Raw genomic sequence first — 17,929 nt, 5'->3', positions numbered from 1 at the left:
TCTATACTGTATTTCCGATCAATTTGATGTTATTTTGATGGACAAAAACTAGCTTTTCTTTCAAAAACAAGGACATTTCTATTTGACCCCAATCTTTTGAACGCTAGTGTACATCCCACCTTTCATGTGCCTAGAGTAAAACCCATTTCTCACAGCCCTTTGTCTCCTGTTTCCAGTCTGCATCTGGGTCTTACCTTCAAACCTGATAAACAGAGCATATTTTCTACATTCAAACAGACCCCCTGCAACTCTATACAGACTTTTTATAAGACTCCTGTTTCCATGAATTGAGGACACAAACACTATCACCAAGCTAAGGTTTGTCCAAAAAAGTCTCTGTGCTACACCAAACATTACCTTTCCTGTAACTCCCAGTAATGGATACCAAAAATCTTTGGTTAAATCACATTATCTGGTGTAACAATCTGTACCTAAGTTGGAGTAGGATGCAAAGTACCCTGACTCTGTCCTTAGCCTAGTAGTTGCAACATGTCAGGATGTCCATTTCTAGCATAAACTACCCACTGGGCACATCACATCATTTCAACGTGGATAATTGGCTAATATTTAGTTGAGACGTTGATCAATGAGATTACAACCTATAATCACCCACTCGAAAAAACAGACAAAAGTTGAATTTCCAAAATGTTGTTACTATGCTTTCAAACATCTAAAAGCACAACCAAATTCAAATGGAAAAACAATGTCTGATTTTTGGTTTAGTTGTCACCCAAATGGCTATCACTGTGCATTCAACCATTTAAAAGCACAGCAAAGTTCAAATGGGAATACAATGTCAGACATTTTGTTTATGTGACAAACAGATTGTGTCATCACTGTGCTTCAACTCACAGCAGAACCAAATGACTTGGATTACATTTAAGGTACATGTTGCAAGTCATTAATGCCATTCTAGATTCTGTGCAGATTATTACAACAAATGTGAAGATCTCCACAGACCTGCGACAACCTATGCATGCTCTCTTGAACATGCACACTTTATATGACTACATATTAATAAGACATTTACAGTTACAGTAACCTCAATGTGTCCATGGATGTGTTACTCATTTTAAGGTTGAATAATACATTAGTTTGAAAGATAGCCTTAAACTTTAAGGCTAGTTTGCAACTGCACATGGGGACAAAGATCGTACTTTTTGGAGAAATGTCCTCTGGTCTAATGAAATAAAAATAGAACTGTTTGGCCATAATGACCATTGTTATGTTTGGAGGAAAAAGGGGGAAGCTTGCAAGCCGAAAAACACCATCCCAACCGTGAAGCACGGGGGGTGGCAGCATCATGTTGTGGGGGTGCTTTGCTGCAGGAGGGACTGGTGCACTTCACAAAATAGATGGCATCATGAGGCTGGAAAATTATGCGGCTATATTGAAGCAACATCACAAGACATCAGTCAGGAAGTTAAAGCTTGGTCGCAAATGCGTCTTCCAAATGAACAATGACCCCAAGCATACTTCCAAAGTTGTGGCAAAAGGTATTGGAGTGGCCATCACAAAGCACTGACCTCAAAATTTGTGTGCAGAACTGAAAAAGTGTGTGCGAGCAAGAAGGCCTACAAACCTGACTCAGTTACACCAGCTCTGTCAAGAGGAATGGGCCAAAATTCACCCAACTTATTGTGGGAAGCTTGTGGAAGGCTACCTGAAACGTTTGACCCAAGTTAAACAATTTAAAGGCAATGCTACCAAATACTAATTGAGTGTATGTAAACTTCTGACCCACTGAGAAAGTGATGAAATAAAGAAAAGCTGAAATAAATCATTCTCTCTACTATTTTTCTGACATTTCACATTCTTAAAATAAAGTGATCCTAACTGGCCTAAGACAGGGAATTTTTACACTGATTAAAATGTCAGGATTTGTGAAAAACTGAGTGTAAATGTATTTGGCTAAGGTGTATGTAAACTTCCGACTTCAACTGTAGATACTTTATATACTGCCTGAGACACCTTTGCTATTTTGCATATTATGGACAATATGCCTAACACTCTGTCATAGTAGTAGAATAATGGATTGGCAAGAATTTGGCACGGTCAACTTTTAGGTTAGTTGGAAAGTTAGGCTAATCATTTAAACCCACTAAATATATTCACATTCACTGAACATTTTGTATTTGAAACTTCAACATTCATTTCCCAAATGCTTTTTCTGTAATCCTGCAGACCCTTTATCATTCTCCATACCTTAAATGATAATGCATCCAACATTATGCGTGCCGACCATGGTATTGGGCAACTGCTGACATTTGAGAACTCATCCGGTTTAGAATCAAATCCTGGTCATCATATTGCAGAGCACATTGTAAGCTATACATTCTGCTCAGCTGTTTTTAGAGAAGATTGTATTGCAAGTTATGCTATTATGTGTAGGATATGCTGTGTTGGCTAATATGCATATGCAGTAGAGGTCTTCAAGGATCCACCTGTACCCGAATCCCCGAGACCCGATTCGGGAAATAATGTCACGGGTCTGGGTCAGATCTGATATGATTGTCACGGGTTTCGGGTATGTGTGATTTTAACTGACTTGTCCGGAAGGGCCTGTACAGATCCGAACACGACCGCTGCAGTAGAGCGAAAGAGAGACATTTTATAATATATGCTGCTGCTCTTGCTTTTCACAATACGGAGACTTGATTACACACAGGTGGATTGTATTTATCATCATTAGTCATTTAGGTCAACATTGGATCATTCAGAGATCCTCACTGAACTTCTGGAGAGAGTTTGCTGCACTGAAAGTAAAGGGGCTGAATAATTTTGCACGCCCAATTTTTCAGTTTTTGATTTGTTAAAAAAGTTTGAAATATCCAATAAATGTCGTTCCACTTCATGATTGTGTCCCACTTGTTGTTGATTCTTCACAAAAAAATACAGTTTTATATCTTTATGTTTGAAGCCTGAAATGTGGCAAAAGGTCGCAAAGTTCTAGGGGGCCGAATACTTTCGCAAGGCACTGTACTTACTAAAATCATTTCTACACTGAACAAAAATATAAACGCAACATATATTGTGTTGGTCCCATGTTTCATGAGCTCAAATAAAATATCCCCCCCTCCCCTTGTTTACGTCCCTGTTAGTGAGCATTTCTCCTTTCCCAAGACAATCCATCCACCTGACAGGTGAGGCATATCAAGAAGTTGATTAACCAGAACGATCATTACACAGGTGCACCTTGTGCTGTGGACAATGAAAGGCCACTTTTTGCTTATGAATATAAAATGCACTCTAAAATGTGCACTTTTGTCACACAACACCATGCCACATATGCCTCAAGTTTTAAAGGAACTCGCAAATTGGCATGCTGACTGCAGGAATGCTCACCAGAGCTGTTGCCAGAGAATTTAATGTTAATTTCTCTACCATAAGCCACCTCCAACGTCATTTAGAGAATTTGGCATTAAGTCCAACCGGCCTAACAACCGCAGACCACGTGTAACCACGCCAGCCCAGGACTTCCACATCTGGCTTCTTCGCATGCGGAATTGTCTGAGACCAGCCACCCAGATAGCTGATGAAACTGAGGAATATTTCTGTCAGTAATAAAGCCATTTTGTGGTGAAAAACTCATTTTAATTTGCTGGGCCTGGCTGGCTCCCAAGTGGGTGGGCCTATGCACTCCCAGGCCCACCCATGGCTTCGCCCCTGCCCAGTCATGTGAAATCCATAGATTAGGGCCTATGGAATTTATTTTAATTGACTGATATCCTGATATGAACTGTCACTCAGTAAAATCATTGAAATTATTGCATGTTGCGTTTTATATTTGTGTTAAGTATATATTGTTTTGTCTTTCTAAGGTCCTGTGGAAAAACATATAAATCTATTTAAAGAAGACAAAAGCTGTTGATTGTATGGAGGGTTTTCAAGGCTGGAAATACCAGAGACAGATTGGACAAAAGACCAATTAGTGGAAAAAATATCATAATTGCTTGTCTAAACTCAGCCGTTGACAGTTCAGATGGGGGACCATTCCAATCCTCATTTGGTAGGATATTCATTCAACAAGTGTCATCATTGGACTTGGAATATGCAATTTTGTCAGTCATCTCTTGCACTCAGCTCACTACATCTGCAGCAGCCAGGAGGGAAGATTGTGTCACTAACATGGGCAGCAGGACAAAGACAAAGAGGCTGAGCATGAATGAGAAACTGGTGCTAAATACATTAGTTTCATGAGTGAAAAACTAATATATTTAAAAGAAGAGCATGATATGAAGATGCACACCCTTCATGTTGAGTTGTCTATGAAGGAGGAGAGAAAAATTAAGCAGCAGCAGTACCAATGTTCCTCTCAGACCAGCACCAGTTTGGGGTCCCGATATTTCCATTTGTGAATCCATGGCTATTGTTTGCTTCAATCACTTGAGCTACAGTGCCTTGCAAAAGTATTCGGCCCCCTTGAACTTTGCGACCTTTTGGAGAGAGTTTGCTGCACTGAAAGTAAAGGGGCTGAATAATTTTGCACGCCCAATTTTTCAGTTTTTGATTTGTTAAAAAAGTTTGAAATATCCAATAAATGTCGTTCCACTTCATGATTGTGTCCCACTTGTTGTTGATTCTTCACAAAAAAATACAGTTTTATATCTTTATGTTTGAAGCCTGAAATGTGGCAAAAGGTCGCAAAGTTCAAGGGGGCCGAATACTTTCGCAAGGCACTGTATCTTTGTTGTGAGAAGTGCTGCATTGCACAAGCATCTCTGCAGGCTAGTCCATTTGTGTTGTTGTCTGCCTCAACCATGGGAACATCTATCTGGGTCATCCTCATCTTCAATACGAGGATCTAGGAAGCCATTCTGTTTGAGGTAATTATGAAGCACTGCTGTTGAAATTATGACAATGGAGCATCTTCTTGGTTGAAAGCGCTAGGGTCAGTCTGTTATATCTGCAGTATTTATCCTGTCTTATCCGGTGTCCTGTGCGAATTTAAGTATGCTCTCTCTAATTCTCTCTCCCTTTTTCTCTCTCTCTCTCTCTGAGGACCTGAGCCCTAGGACCATGCCTCAAGACTACCTGGCCTGATGACTCCTTGCTGTCCACCTGGTCGTGCTGCTGCTCCAATTTCAACAATTCTGCCTGCGGCTATAGAACCCTGACTTGTTCACCGGACGTGCTACCTTGTCCCAGACCTGCAGTTTTCAACTCTCCAGAGACAACAGGAGCGGTAGAGATACTCTGAATGATCGGCTATGAAAAGCCAACTGACATTTACTCCTGAGGTGCTGACCTGTTGCACCCTCTACAACCACTGTGATTATTATTACTTGACCTTGTTGGTCTATGAACATTTCAACATCTTGGCCATGTTCTGTTATAATCTCCACCAGGCACAGCCAGAAGAGGACTGGCCACCCCTCATTGCCTGGTTCCTCTCTACGTTTCTTCCTAGGTTCTGGCCTTTCTAGGGAGTTTTTTCTAGCCACCGTGCTTCTACACCTGCATTGCTTGCTGTTTGGGGTTTTAGGCCGGGTTTCTGTACAGCACTTTGTGACATCAACTGATGTAAGAAGTGCTTTATAAATACATGTCATTGATTGATTGATGGGAATATGACATCCATCTATACTAAGGTGACCAGATTTCTGAAATGAAAAAAATATCCAGTGTTATTATCTATGAAATAAAAAAGGGGGACAATTCCAGTTTCATGTATTTAGTCTAATAGGCACATTGTGATACAGAGAAAACAACTACACTACAGAAACACTATAGACAAGACAGAACTGTCTGATCTGAACAGCCATTCAGTGGTCCTGCTAGAATAAGAGCAGAAGAGAACATGAGCAAAATTGAAAAAACAGACAATAGTATACGTGAAATACTAAACAACATAATAAAGAAATAAGATGCTGATGAGATTGGTAACTACATAATATACTTATACCAACCTAATCTGTATGTTTCTCAGAAGAATGTATTTTCTTCAGGATCGCTGTCTTTGGCCAGGTTCTCCATGAACTCCTGGCAGGGGAGGTTGAAGTTTGTCTTCACAATAAGCACAGCCTTGATGGTAGGAACAGTGAACCTATTTCTTGCTGCTGTCCATAGATCATTCATTTGGGAGAACACTCTCTCGACTGGTGCATTACCTCCAGGTAAGCACATGACAACAGACGCTAATCTAGCCAGGTTAGTGTGTGGGATGGCATTCTCTTTGAAGTGGGTAACCACCGTGCTCCATCTCTGACTAAGTGGTGCCTCAGATGTTTTCCATTCTTCAAGCGATCCCCCCTTTTGGAACTCTTGCTGGCCAGTAACCTCGTCACACAATGCATCGTCATTGATGGTCACATTGGGGCATTTTTCCTGCAGTGTGACTGCTGCCTTCTGGATCTCTTCACGCAGAGGTTGCAGAGAATGTTTTCCAGGTTACATTTTTGGATGACCACCAAGACCTCAGCTGCAATTTCCTCTGCTGTTTTTCCATTCAATTCAACAAAATCAGGCAGTTTTGTTTCCACAGATGTGTTGCCACCATATATCTTACAATATCTGACTACTATTTACAGCAACTTTACATGTCCATGATTGAACACATCAATGTACAGGGACACAAATTCAACCTGGTCTAGGTCCTGTGTTACCAAAGTAGTTGCCCATGTTGCTAACACGTTACTCACTATGGCGTCACATTTTGTCCTAGCACATGTAAACTTTGGCTCATAAAGCTTCTGTGTCAGTTGTGCTGTGCAGTCCATAGATCTGTAACTATGATTGTGTTGCATAGTGTGGTATGAAAAGACACCCTCCTGCACAGCTAAACCATGTTCTTCTTGGGAAGGCTCTACTTTCTTGAAGAATGTGGTGACAGAGGGCATACCAACACGGGCAATCAGAGAGGCTTTGTGCTTTTTCGTCTGTTGATGTTCTACCACTGCCGTTCTTCTCCGGCTGCCAATTGAAAGAGAGGAATTACAAAGGCTGCAGTGAACCATTCTATCGTCTTGACCTGAGCGTATAAATGGAAATTCTCTCATCATGTTTTTCATAAAAAGTGCATTTCCATTTCTTGGAAACCGAGTCATTGTATCTCCTCTTCACTCTCCTTGTGTCACTCTTCTTACTCTCTTAACTTTTTCTTCTCCTCCTCTTTTCTTCACTCGTCTTCCTTTCCTTCTCTTCACCTTTCCACCTCACTCTTCTACACTCTCCTTGCTTCACTCTTTTTACTCCCTTAATTTTTCATTCTCCTTCCTCTCTAATCTGTATTAATAAATAGCATACTATTAGATAAAATACTTTGGTTAACAGATTCCCATTGCTTTCCTAATTTTTGTATTTTATCTCTAAAACATCGTTTGGAATAATACATTGGCAGGCTCTGTAACCATATCTTTACCTTTCCTCCTCTGTCTCCTTCACTCTTCTTCCTCTCCACTGCTAATGTTATCCATGAACATTTCTAAATATATTGTCACACTAGTTATAATGCCAAACCATTAAAATTGTAATCTACAAAAATATTATCAGAATGAATTGTGCATTCATTTAAAATAATCATATTTTCAAAATAGCCCGTCCACTGCATGTTTACATGTTTTTTAACCTAGCTACCATAACAGTAGCTAGCTAACTTAGCCTACAGAGCTACTGTTAGCTAGCATAACCTATTTAAAACCTTATACAGCAGATCATCTATCTATATAATAAATTGTGACATTATAACATCACTAGCTGGTATCTCAAACGATTGTTTGACTTGAAAAGACGTTTGTGGTGATGTTGTGGATTCACCTGATACTTGCTAGCTTCTGGCTGAGTTTGCCACAGCAGTTTTCTCTAAAACTATCGCGAGCAAGTAGTTAGTAGAAGAAGAAGTGAATGAAGCTGCTATGGGGAGCAGCCCCCTCTGTTGGCCTAAACAAGCACAACGCGATTGAGACGTCAACCGGTAGGCTCTGCTGCCCGGTCTTTCTTGCCAAGTAAACTTTTTTTTATTAAAAAAAATATATATATATATATTATTACTTTTTAAAATTAATTTCAAATCAATACATAAAGCACATGAGGGAACACAAGCATACATAGATTACAAACAATAGACAATCGAGCTAGGGGGTACAATATCACATTACAATTACACAAGGACCTTAAGGGACATAAATATACTTACAATTCTAACAGCTTTTTTGTTAGTAGAGCATTTAACCGTCTTAAAATACAGTTCAATTTCTTTTTGTAGGGTACGAAAATGTGGTTTTCTGTTTGTAAATTTACATTTGTGTATATGAAATTTGGCCAAAAGAATAATGAAATTAATTACATAAAAATGATTCCGCTTATTTCTATTGTATGTAAAGAATCCAAACAGTACATCTCTCCACAATAGTGTAAAATCTTCATAAATGTGTTCAATTATAAACCTACTGATGTCTTGCCACAGTTTTCTTACATGCATACAATGCCAAAAAAAATGCACAACTGTTTCTGGGTGGTCATTACAAAAGGAGCAATTTGAGTTGATGTTTTCCTTAAACTTCTTCATATAGTGGTTGGCAGGATAATATTTATGAATAATTTTAAAGGAAACTTCCTTAATTTTGTTAACAAGTAGGTATGTGTGTGGCAACATCCAAACTTTTTTCCAACAGATATTCTCAATAAATCCATTCCAATAAGGCATGACATAAGATACAACATCCTGCTGAAACAAGGTTCGTATCGCTTGTTGTTGAATGGACCAAAAGAGAAACAAATCTTTCCTACTGATGAGTCAACAGGGTCAACAGAAGGTAGGCTCTGAGGGTCAGGTCTTTCCTACTGATGAGTCAACAGGGTCAATAGAAGGTAGGCTCTGAGGGTCAGGTCTTGACACGTTCCTGAATAACAGAGCAACACCTGAGGGAATGGCATCTAAAACAATTGCAAAATCTTTAGGTGTTACAGGGACCTTGTAAAGTGATAAGAATTCTTTATAACTGAGTAAAAGACCCTCTGCATTTACCAGTTGGCTCACCAATAGGATATTATTTCGGAACCAATATTCTAAAAACAGAGAGGTATTTTTATACAATATATCCCGATTATTCCATATATAATATCTGTGTGGAGAAAAATTGTGTTTATAAATTAAGGACCATGACAAGAAAACCTGCCGATGAAAAGCAGAACGTTTCACTGGAACTTTGTCAATATTATAATTGCAAAACAACATGAAGGTAAGGCCACCAAAAGTAGAGAAGACATGATGAGGAATAAAACTCCAGATAGAAGTGGGTCTTCTTAGGAATTGTTTTATCCAATTGATCTTAAAAGTATTATTTAAAGTAGTAAAATCCAGAAAATTCAGTCCTCCATTCTCATTTAAAGTGTTCATTACAACAGTTTTCCTAATGTAATGGGTACGGTTTCTCCAAAGAAAGTTGAAAAGCATCTGGTCTATCTCCTTGCTTATTTTACGGTCAAGATATAAAGATAGCGCACCATATGTTAGTCTAGAGATACCTTCAGCCTTGGTTATTAGGACTCTACCTTTTAAAGATAGGTCCCTCTGTAGCCATTGATTTAGTTTCTTCTGTGTTTTTTTAATAAGAGGGTTAAAATTTAGTAAGCCTCTAGACTTCTGATCCTTTGTAATTGTTATGCCTAAATATGTAAGTTCTTCTTTTACTGGAATACCATAATATGAAGGTGTCACACAATCTTTGACAGCCATGAGTTCACATTTCTTAATGTTAAGATATAGACCAGACGCTTTGGAAAAGGATTGTATCACATTGATCGATATGGGAATTTGGTTAGCGTCTTTCAGAAAAAGTGTAGTATCGTCAGCCTGCTGGCTTATAATAATTTCTTTACCAGCTATGGAGATACCTTGTACAGGACTATTATTTAAAGAATTTGCAAGAAGTTGGGTGATTAATAAAAACAGGTACGGAGAGATAGGACAACCTTGCCTAATTCCTCTCTTCAACTCAAATCTAGGTGAGGTGCCATATTTCAATTTGATAGAGCTGTTACCATTTGCATAGAGAGTCTTAATAGCCTTACAGAAAAAATCCCCAAAGCCAAGTCTCTCAAGGGATTGGAAGAGAAACTGATGCTCTACTGTGTCAAATGCTTTATAAAAATCTAAAAATAATATGAAGCTATCCTCAGTTATTAGGTCTGAGTAGTCAAGTACGTCTAATACTAGTCTGACATTGTTAGAAATATGTCTGTTCCTCATGAAGCCAGACTGTGTTTCATCAATGATTGCATCCAGGACTTCTTTAATTATTTTTGCAAGTAGTGAGGCTAATATCTTATAGTCATTATTAAGAAGACAAATTGGACGCCAGTTATCGATGAGCAGCACTTCTTTTTGGGGTTTAGGTATCAGTGTTATTAACCCCTGACTCATTGTAGGAGGGAGAACATTGTTTTTAATACTCTCTAAAAAGACTTCAAATAGGAAGGGAGCTACTTGTTCAGAAAATAATTTGTAAAATTCTGATGTAATTCCATCAACACCTGGTGATTTATTGTTCTTTAGATGTATCTTCTCCTTCCCCAAGAGGTCAGCTGGGCACCTCTGAGAAAGGGAAGTTATCTTAGTGATCACCTTTTCCTCCTCAGCTCTTCTGGTCTTAGCAAGATTACTACCATATTTTCTAAGATATTTAGACACCTCAAATTTAAAGAGCTCCCAGTTCTTGCAATAAGATTTTTCTTCACAAGCCTTTTCCCAAAAGTGTGAGAGCAGATCTTTAACCTCAAATGTAACTATATCCTTATTTAATAATGAGCTATTTAGCTTCCAGTAGGATGCTCTACCAAGGTTCGTATCAGGGGTAAATATTTTGATATCAATGTAAATAGCCTTATGGTCTGTGAGGGGAGTAGTACAAATATTTGTAGTAACACACTCACTATCAATACATTTGGATATAAGCCAAAAATCTATTCTGGATTGTCTGTAGCCTGTTTTGTTACTCCAAGTGAATGATCTTTCGGCCGGAAACCTCTCTCTCCAACCTCTCTCTCCTCCGTAAGATCAAACTTTTCCATAAAAAGTATTAAACCCAAATTCTGATTGGTTGGCCTACCTGGGGGCCATCTATCAGTTGAATTATCTATTGTAATGTTAAAGTCCCCTCCTATCAGTAATAACGAATTGGGAAATTTAGATAACCAATGAAGTATATGTTTCTCTATAGATTCAAGCAACTCATCATTCTCATGTTTGGTGTTGTACCCGTAGAAGTTTACAGTAATGAGTGTAATGTCATTGTAACTGATCACAAGACAAATAAAGTGACCAAAGGGGTCACATTCCGAGTGTAGAATATTACCACCAAAGGTATTTTTCATTGTAGTGACACCAGCAGAGCGTTCAGATCCATGGGAAAGCCAAATATCGTTGCCCCACTGTGACCTCCAGAAGTTGGCATCAGCCAAAATTGAGTGAGACTCTTGAAAAAAGCAAAAATCTGTTCGAAATTGTTTAGCAAATAAAAATAAGGCCTTGCGCTTCACACTGTTTCGTAACCCCCTAGCATTAAGAGATAATATAGACAAAGACAAAACAGCAAAGATGATATAAAAGTACAAACTGTAGTAGGATGAGTCAAAGACGTAGGAGCAGTGAACGTAAACGATAAGGAACTGAGATCTGCACCATTTAAGTCAATTTAAAGTGAAAATAGCTTATTCCATAACCTTTGAAATTCAACTCAACTGGAAATTATGTTCAAGACCAAACCATGGGTTCTTGAAGTAAGAGAGACTAAAAACCCTCTTTAGTGTAATCAGGAACTATTCTGAGAAATAAAACAAATAATAATTTAAATAAAAGGGTACCTACTATTTTAAGTACATATGAAAACTGATCATAAAATAATTGAATAACAAAATGTTTTACATATAAACGTTCCTTGCCAAATAAACTATTTCACGTTGCGGTCTGTTTTTAACGCACAGTTAAAAACGGGGACATTCTCCAGCCGGGGACTGTCTCCGGAAAACGGGGACGTCTGGTCACCCTAAATACAGCCAATGACTCCAGGAAAGTTCCCATATTCATAGAACTCTACCTTGGAGTTAGCTAAGGTCGTCACACTTAATTTATATATTTTTTATGCAGCCTAGTGGATATTTCCCCCCCAGAAATACCAAAATAATTATGTCATCCTTCCAGTAAAATAGGGTGGCGTAGCACACGTCCACACGTACGTCAAAAACGTCGGTGACGGTAGTTTCGGGGAGGCGCTGTAAAAGGTTGTGTACCACTTTGCAATCTGAACGATGTCCATTTTGTGAAAGCCGGTCAGCCGACTAAAGCTTCGTCCCCGTGTAAAGGAAGATTCAAAGAAAAACAGAAATTGGGCGGACCCGTCGATCGCTAGCCAGTTATTATCCGAAAGCAAAGTCAATCTTATCGTATGTCCGCTATCCAGAACCTCCAAACTTTCGGTAAGACATTTCAACCATCTCGGCTAACGTGATTAGCGGGGGGAATGGCTGTTGGTAATGTTAGCTAGCATTTGCAAACATGTTGACGACGTTACAACTAAATATAACGTTTGATTTTAATCATAAATTGTAAATAAATCTCTTCATAAAACATCTGTTTAGTTATATCGAGAACATTCCCTTCAGATTGCAAAAAGTTATTAATAGCATGCCAGGTGTTTTTTATTATTATTATTTTTTACGTTGACCAACACTTATCGACATCATCAGACTAAGTTAATGTCCTTGTTTAACGTTTGGTCCCAACACGGATTTGTAGCCGTTATAGCAAATTACTCTATTGTGGACACATTAATCAACGTACAATACGTTATTCGGTTAGCAAATTGTTACTGCCGGTTGTTTTTCTGGCACAGAGTCAACAATGGCCAGAGTATAAATGTAACTTTTTGCCCAATCTGTCTGATACGACAGTTTTTTTTTTTCAGGAAGTCCCTCAGGTTGAAACTATAAATAGTTCAAACAAATAGCTAGATCTAATGATATTCCCCTACTGTCGTAGTTGTCCAAAATCTCAATTTCCATGTACTAGTCTGTTAACCAGCATATAAACAGCGTTTTGCTTGGGCCTGAGACTCGTGGATAGGACGTTACATCACCAGTTTATCGGCCTGCATTTTTTTTGTTATCTAGGTCAAACAAAAGTGACATCTTAGGTATCACTTTAGGTTGCTTGTTTTGAACTCTATTTTTGTCTTCAGTAAATTGTTTTGTTTTTAATGGTGTTCTTCCCACAGACCCATTTGCAGATGCAACTAAGGGTAATGACAGACTCCCATCTGGGACTGACGACTACATCCACATAAGAATCCAGCAGCGTAACGGCAGGAAGACTCTGACCACGGTCCAGGGCATAGCCATTGACTATGATAAGAAGAAGCTAGTCAAGGCCTTTAAGAAGGTATGTTATGGCAGAGTTTACACTAGGTGGTAAACTAAAAAAGTTCCATGTCTTGTTTGACTAGTTCTGCTTTGTCAACAGAAATTTGCCTGCAATGGGACAGTGATTGAGCACCCAGAGTATGGGGAAGTAATTCAGCTGCAAGGTGACCAGCGCAAGAATATCTGCACGTTTCTGATTGAGGTAGGTTTGACTCTTGTCCCTGCTATAGCACATTGCACCCAGCTTATACTCCACACTTGTGTGTACTAAGTGGCCATCTGTCATGGCCCCTACAGATGGCTCTCATATAGAAAAGCACCTGTTTGTAAATGTTCTGTGACTGGAGTTCAAAGTTCCTTTGTGTGATGTCTCTTCTGCCCTCATCCTACTTCCAGATTGGCCTGGCGAAAGAGGAGCAGCTCAAGGTCCACGGATTCTAGAAGCTCTCAGCAGCCTCATCTCCCTGGTCCTGATACACTACATGGCCAAAATTATGTGGACACCCCTTCAAATTAGTGGATTCGGCTATTTCGGCCACACCCATTGCTGACCGGTGTATAAAATAGAGTACACGCCATCCAATCTCCATAGACAAACATTGGCAGTAGAATGGTCCGTACTGAAGAGCTCAGTGACTTTCAACGTGGCACTGTCATAGGATGCCACCTTTCCAACAAGTCAGTTCGTCAAATTTCTGCCTTGCTAGAGCTGCCCCGGTCAACTGTAAGTGCTGTTATTGTGAAGTGGAAACGTCTAGGAGCAACAACGGCTCAGCCGAGAAGTGGTAGGCCGCACAAGCTCACAGAAGGGGATCGGCAAGTGCTGAAGCAAGTAGCATGTAAAGATCGTCTGTCCTCGGTTGCAACACTTACTACTGAGTTCCAAACTGCCTCTGGAAGCAACGTCAGCACAATAACTGTTCGTCGGGAGCTTCATGAAATGGGTTTCCATGGCCGAGCAGCCGCACACACGCCTCAGATCACCATGCGCAATGCGAAGCGTCGGCTGGAGTGGTGTAAAGCTCACCGCCATTGGACACTGGAGCAGTGGAAACGCATTCTCTGGAGTGATGAATCACGCTTCACCATCTGGCAGTCCGATGGGCGAATCTGGGTTTGGCGGATGCCAGGAGAACGCTACCTGCCCGAATGCATAGTGCCAACTGTAAAGTTTGGTGGGGAAGGAATAATGGTCTGGGGCTGTTTTTCATGGTTTGGGCTAGGCCCCTTAGTTCCAGTAAAGGGAAATCTTAACGCTGCAGCATACAATGAAATTCTAGATGATTCTGTGCTTCCAACTTTGTGGCAACAGTTTGGGGAAGGCCCTTTCCTGTTTCAGCATGATAATGCCCCCATGCACAAAGCGAGGTCCGTACAGGACTGGTTTGTTGAGCTCGGTGTGGAAGAACTTGACTGGCCTGCACAGAGCCCTGACCTCAACCCCATCGAACACCTTTGGGATGAATTGGAACGCCGACTGCGAGCCAGGCCTAATCGACCAACATCAGTGCCCGACCTCACTAATGCTCTTGTGGCTGAATGGAAGCAAGTCCCTGCAGCAATGTTCCAACATTTAGTGGAAAGCCTTCCCAGAAGAGTGGAGGCTGTTATAGCAGCAAAGGGGGGACCAACTCCATATTAATTCCCATGAGATTGACAAGCAGGTGTCCACATACTTTTGGTCATGTACACTGAACAAAAATATAACTGCAGCAATTTCAATGATTTTACTGCGTTACAGTTCATAAAAGAAATCAGACAATTTAAATAAATTCATTAGGCCCTAATCTATTGATTTAATATGAATGGGCAGGGCTGCAGCAATGGGTGGGTCTGGGAGGGCATAGGCCTACCATCTTGGGAGCCAAGCCCAATCAATCAGAATTAGTTTTTCCTGACAAAAGGGCTTTATTACAGACAACCTCCTCAGTAACCTTTCATTTACAGGGATGTAAACAAATTTGTGCACAATTTGAGAAATGTTTTTTGTGCTTATGGCAAATGTTTATGATCTTCTATTTCAGCTCGTAAAATGTTGGTTCCACATTTCAACTGTTGCATTTATATTTTTGTTCAGTGCTGTGCCAATATCTCTGTTTAAATGTTTTCCCCATTAGATTTTGTTTGTATTGAATTGATGTCTGTGCGCAGTGGCTTCCTTTGTTCGCTTATCTACTTTCCCTCCCTCCCACTACTGTTTGCTGAAAGAATGGGATAGAATTCTACTTGGTGACAGGTCACAAATGAACGAGAGTAAGTCGTCTGGTCATAAGATGATGCTTAGAAGCAAAATGAGACTGTCAACTGTGGAAGGTGTTCAGTGATGGGTCCCCATGTAGACCTACCTGGTTCTGAAGGTTATCGATCATCCCCAAGTGGCAACTCATGTCTTTACGGTCACCAAGGGATCTTCTCTCCCAATGTTCCTTGATCTGTAGCTCAAGCTGCGTGTTGGTTCCCTCTAGTGAGTGCACCTGAGCCACACAGACATCGAGCCTCACACATTCATACAACACATCCTAGGTAGACTTCTCAGTGTTTTAGCCACTAAGAGAGGAATCGCAACTGAGTGTACTTGAAAGCACTGGGTGGCCGTTCTATCGCATCTGACCAGAATATCATCTGATTTTTACACCTAATGATAGGAGAAGGTGAATGGTAGTTCTTTAGGCTAACAGTGAAAAAAGAAAACCCTACAATTGTGATGCGAAAAGGTATCTAATTTAGATTCTCCGGGTAGGACGCAAAGCGACCATTAAGATCTTCCAGGTTCTCCCTCTTGCTGATGTACAGGGAGCCTGATAATTTTGTCATGCTCCCTGGGACACTTGATGCATACCCATTGAGGTCCAATACCCTCCTGCACCACCACAAACACTGTTCCAGTGTCCCCCTCTGCAGTCGTGGGAGAGCTGCTTAGCGCCACTGGCGCGGAACAACTGCATTGATGCTGTCACGGCTGCTGTCAACGTCCCTCCAACCTGGGGTCTGATGTGATGCTATAAAGGGCTTTTTTGAACTGTGCAAAAATGTTACATGTTTTTGTCTATTGAAAGCAAGGGTAGGTGTGAAGAAACCCTGCACACTACACAAATCTACAACAACAGAAACAATTGTGGGTATGTCTATGATGGAATTATGTTTTCTTCTCTTTCAAATGTAAATTGGATGGTTCTGAAGGCAGGATCACAGTGAAAAAAGGTCTATATGGAGACAGAATACCTTGTAAAACTTTTCTTTCTGGAAGTGGACCAATAAATACATTTTTAAGTTGCCTACAGTGAAAAATACATTAACTGGTTAAGTGAAATATACATAATGCAACATCAAAAGTCACATTTTAAGTGGTAAATTGAATAAAACGTTACGCTCTTTATTATAAACTGGGTGGTTTGAGCCCTGAATGCTGATTGGCTGACAGCTGTGGTATAGCAGACTGTATACCATGGGTATGACATCTTTTTTTACTGCTCTAATAACGTTAGTAACCAGTTTTTAATAGCAATAAGGCACCTCAGGGGTTTGTAGTATGTGGCCAATATACCACACCTTCTCGGGCCTTATTGCGTAATTAAGACACAAACTGTTGCCACAAAAAGTGACCAGAAGAATGCTTTGTTCCAAAATGTTGACACATTGCTTAAAGCTAAATTGTTGTTGAAAGGTAATCATTTCCACCCAAAATGACAGGTACTTTCTACATGTTATGTCTGACAAAAACTGTTCAAGCTAAATTCTAGTTATTGGCGGCATATAATCTTGGAATTTAATGAAGTTCAAAAGATCACCTTCAGCTTTTCTTCCATAATGAGATAAATTTACATTGCCACAGAAAGATTAATGACTTGTTTATTCTGTGGGGAAATGTTATCAGACCAGCTTGACATTATTTATAAGTGAAGATATGAAAAGTGACAATGACGATAAAGGCCACTGGTGGCTCGGTGGATGCCACCCTATCTCGACACCAGTTTTTCCCAAGTGGTGCGTCAGGACCTATTGGTGGGTTGAGGTCAGATCCTTTTTTTTCGTGGGGGTCAAAAGACACTAACAAATGTAGGACCCACTGCATGGATGAGCAGTGGCTAACTGCAAGATCATTGAGTGTCAATGGGGGTGTTGTTTACAGCAAGAATGCCACTCATGAGCCTTTTTCTCCTTTGGTGGCACTACACCAAATCTATGTTGGTGACAATGATGTACAACAACCGTAATCTCTTAATGATCCTTTTTTGTCACTGTCATAAGATGACTTTTAAGGGAGAGGTTAGCAGCAAGGCCTGAATTCCTGTTGTTTTGAAAGGGCTACGTAGTTTTCAGTTTTTCCCCTCCCCACTCAGATCACTTCCAGACAGTCCTAGCAAAACTGCTACCCAGAAGTGATGTCATATTGAGATACAAATGAGATGCAGCATCTGTATGCTTTTAGGTTCACCCATCATGTTCAACTTTATTAAGAATGTAGTCAAGTCAGGTGATGGATTTCATAACAGAGAGGAGTTTGCATTTTCTGTGCATGTTAGTGTGTTTACCAATGAATTGTTCTACTGGCATAATCGGATCATAATAAAGT

At 40.0% G+C, this 17,929-nt stretch overlaps 1 protein-coding gene and 1 long non-coding RNA gene across 2 annotated transcripts; one reads left to right on the top strand and one right to left on the bottom strand.

The window, feature by feature from the left end:
• Positions 1–5,658: 5,658 nt before the first annotated feature.
• Positions 5,659–7,817, bottom strand: LOC149979362 (uncharacterized). Its single transcript, XR_016485221.1, has 2 exons — positions 7,756–7,817; positions 5,659–6,912 (listed from the first exon to the last, which is right to left on the bottom strand). It is a non-coding gene; the product is annotated as an uncharacterized LOC149979362 (long non-coding RNA).
• Positions 7,818–12,254: 4,437 nt separating this feature from the next.
• LOC110538108 (eukaryotic translation initiation factor 1b) lies at positions 12,255–16,631 on the top strand. Its single transcript, XM_021624706.3, has 4 exons — positions 12,255–12,414; positions 13,212–13,375; positions 13,457–13,558; positions 13,753–16,631. The coding sequence occupies exons 1-4, from the start codon at positions 12,384–12,386 to the stop codon at positions 13,795–13,797; spliced, it is 342 nt and encodes a 113-aa protein (XP_021480381.1). The 5' UTR covers positions 12,255–12,383; the 3' UTR covers positions 13,798–16,631.
• Positions 16,632–17,929: the final 1,298 nt, after the last annotated feature.

This window comes from Oncorhynchus mykiss, chromosome 12 (assembly GCF_057628025.1).
Source record: "Oncorhynchus mykiss isolate SJ-2025 chromosome 12, ASM5762802v1, whole genome shotgun sequence".
Lineage (NCBI taxonomy): Eukaryota > Metazoa > Chordata > Actinopteri > Salmoniformes > Salmonidae > Oncorhynchus > Oncorhynchus mykiss.
The sequence above is the reverse complement of the archived record's forward strand: the minus strand, read 5'-3'. Positions and strand labels throughout refer to the sequence as shown.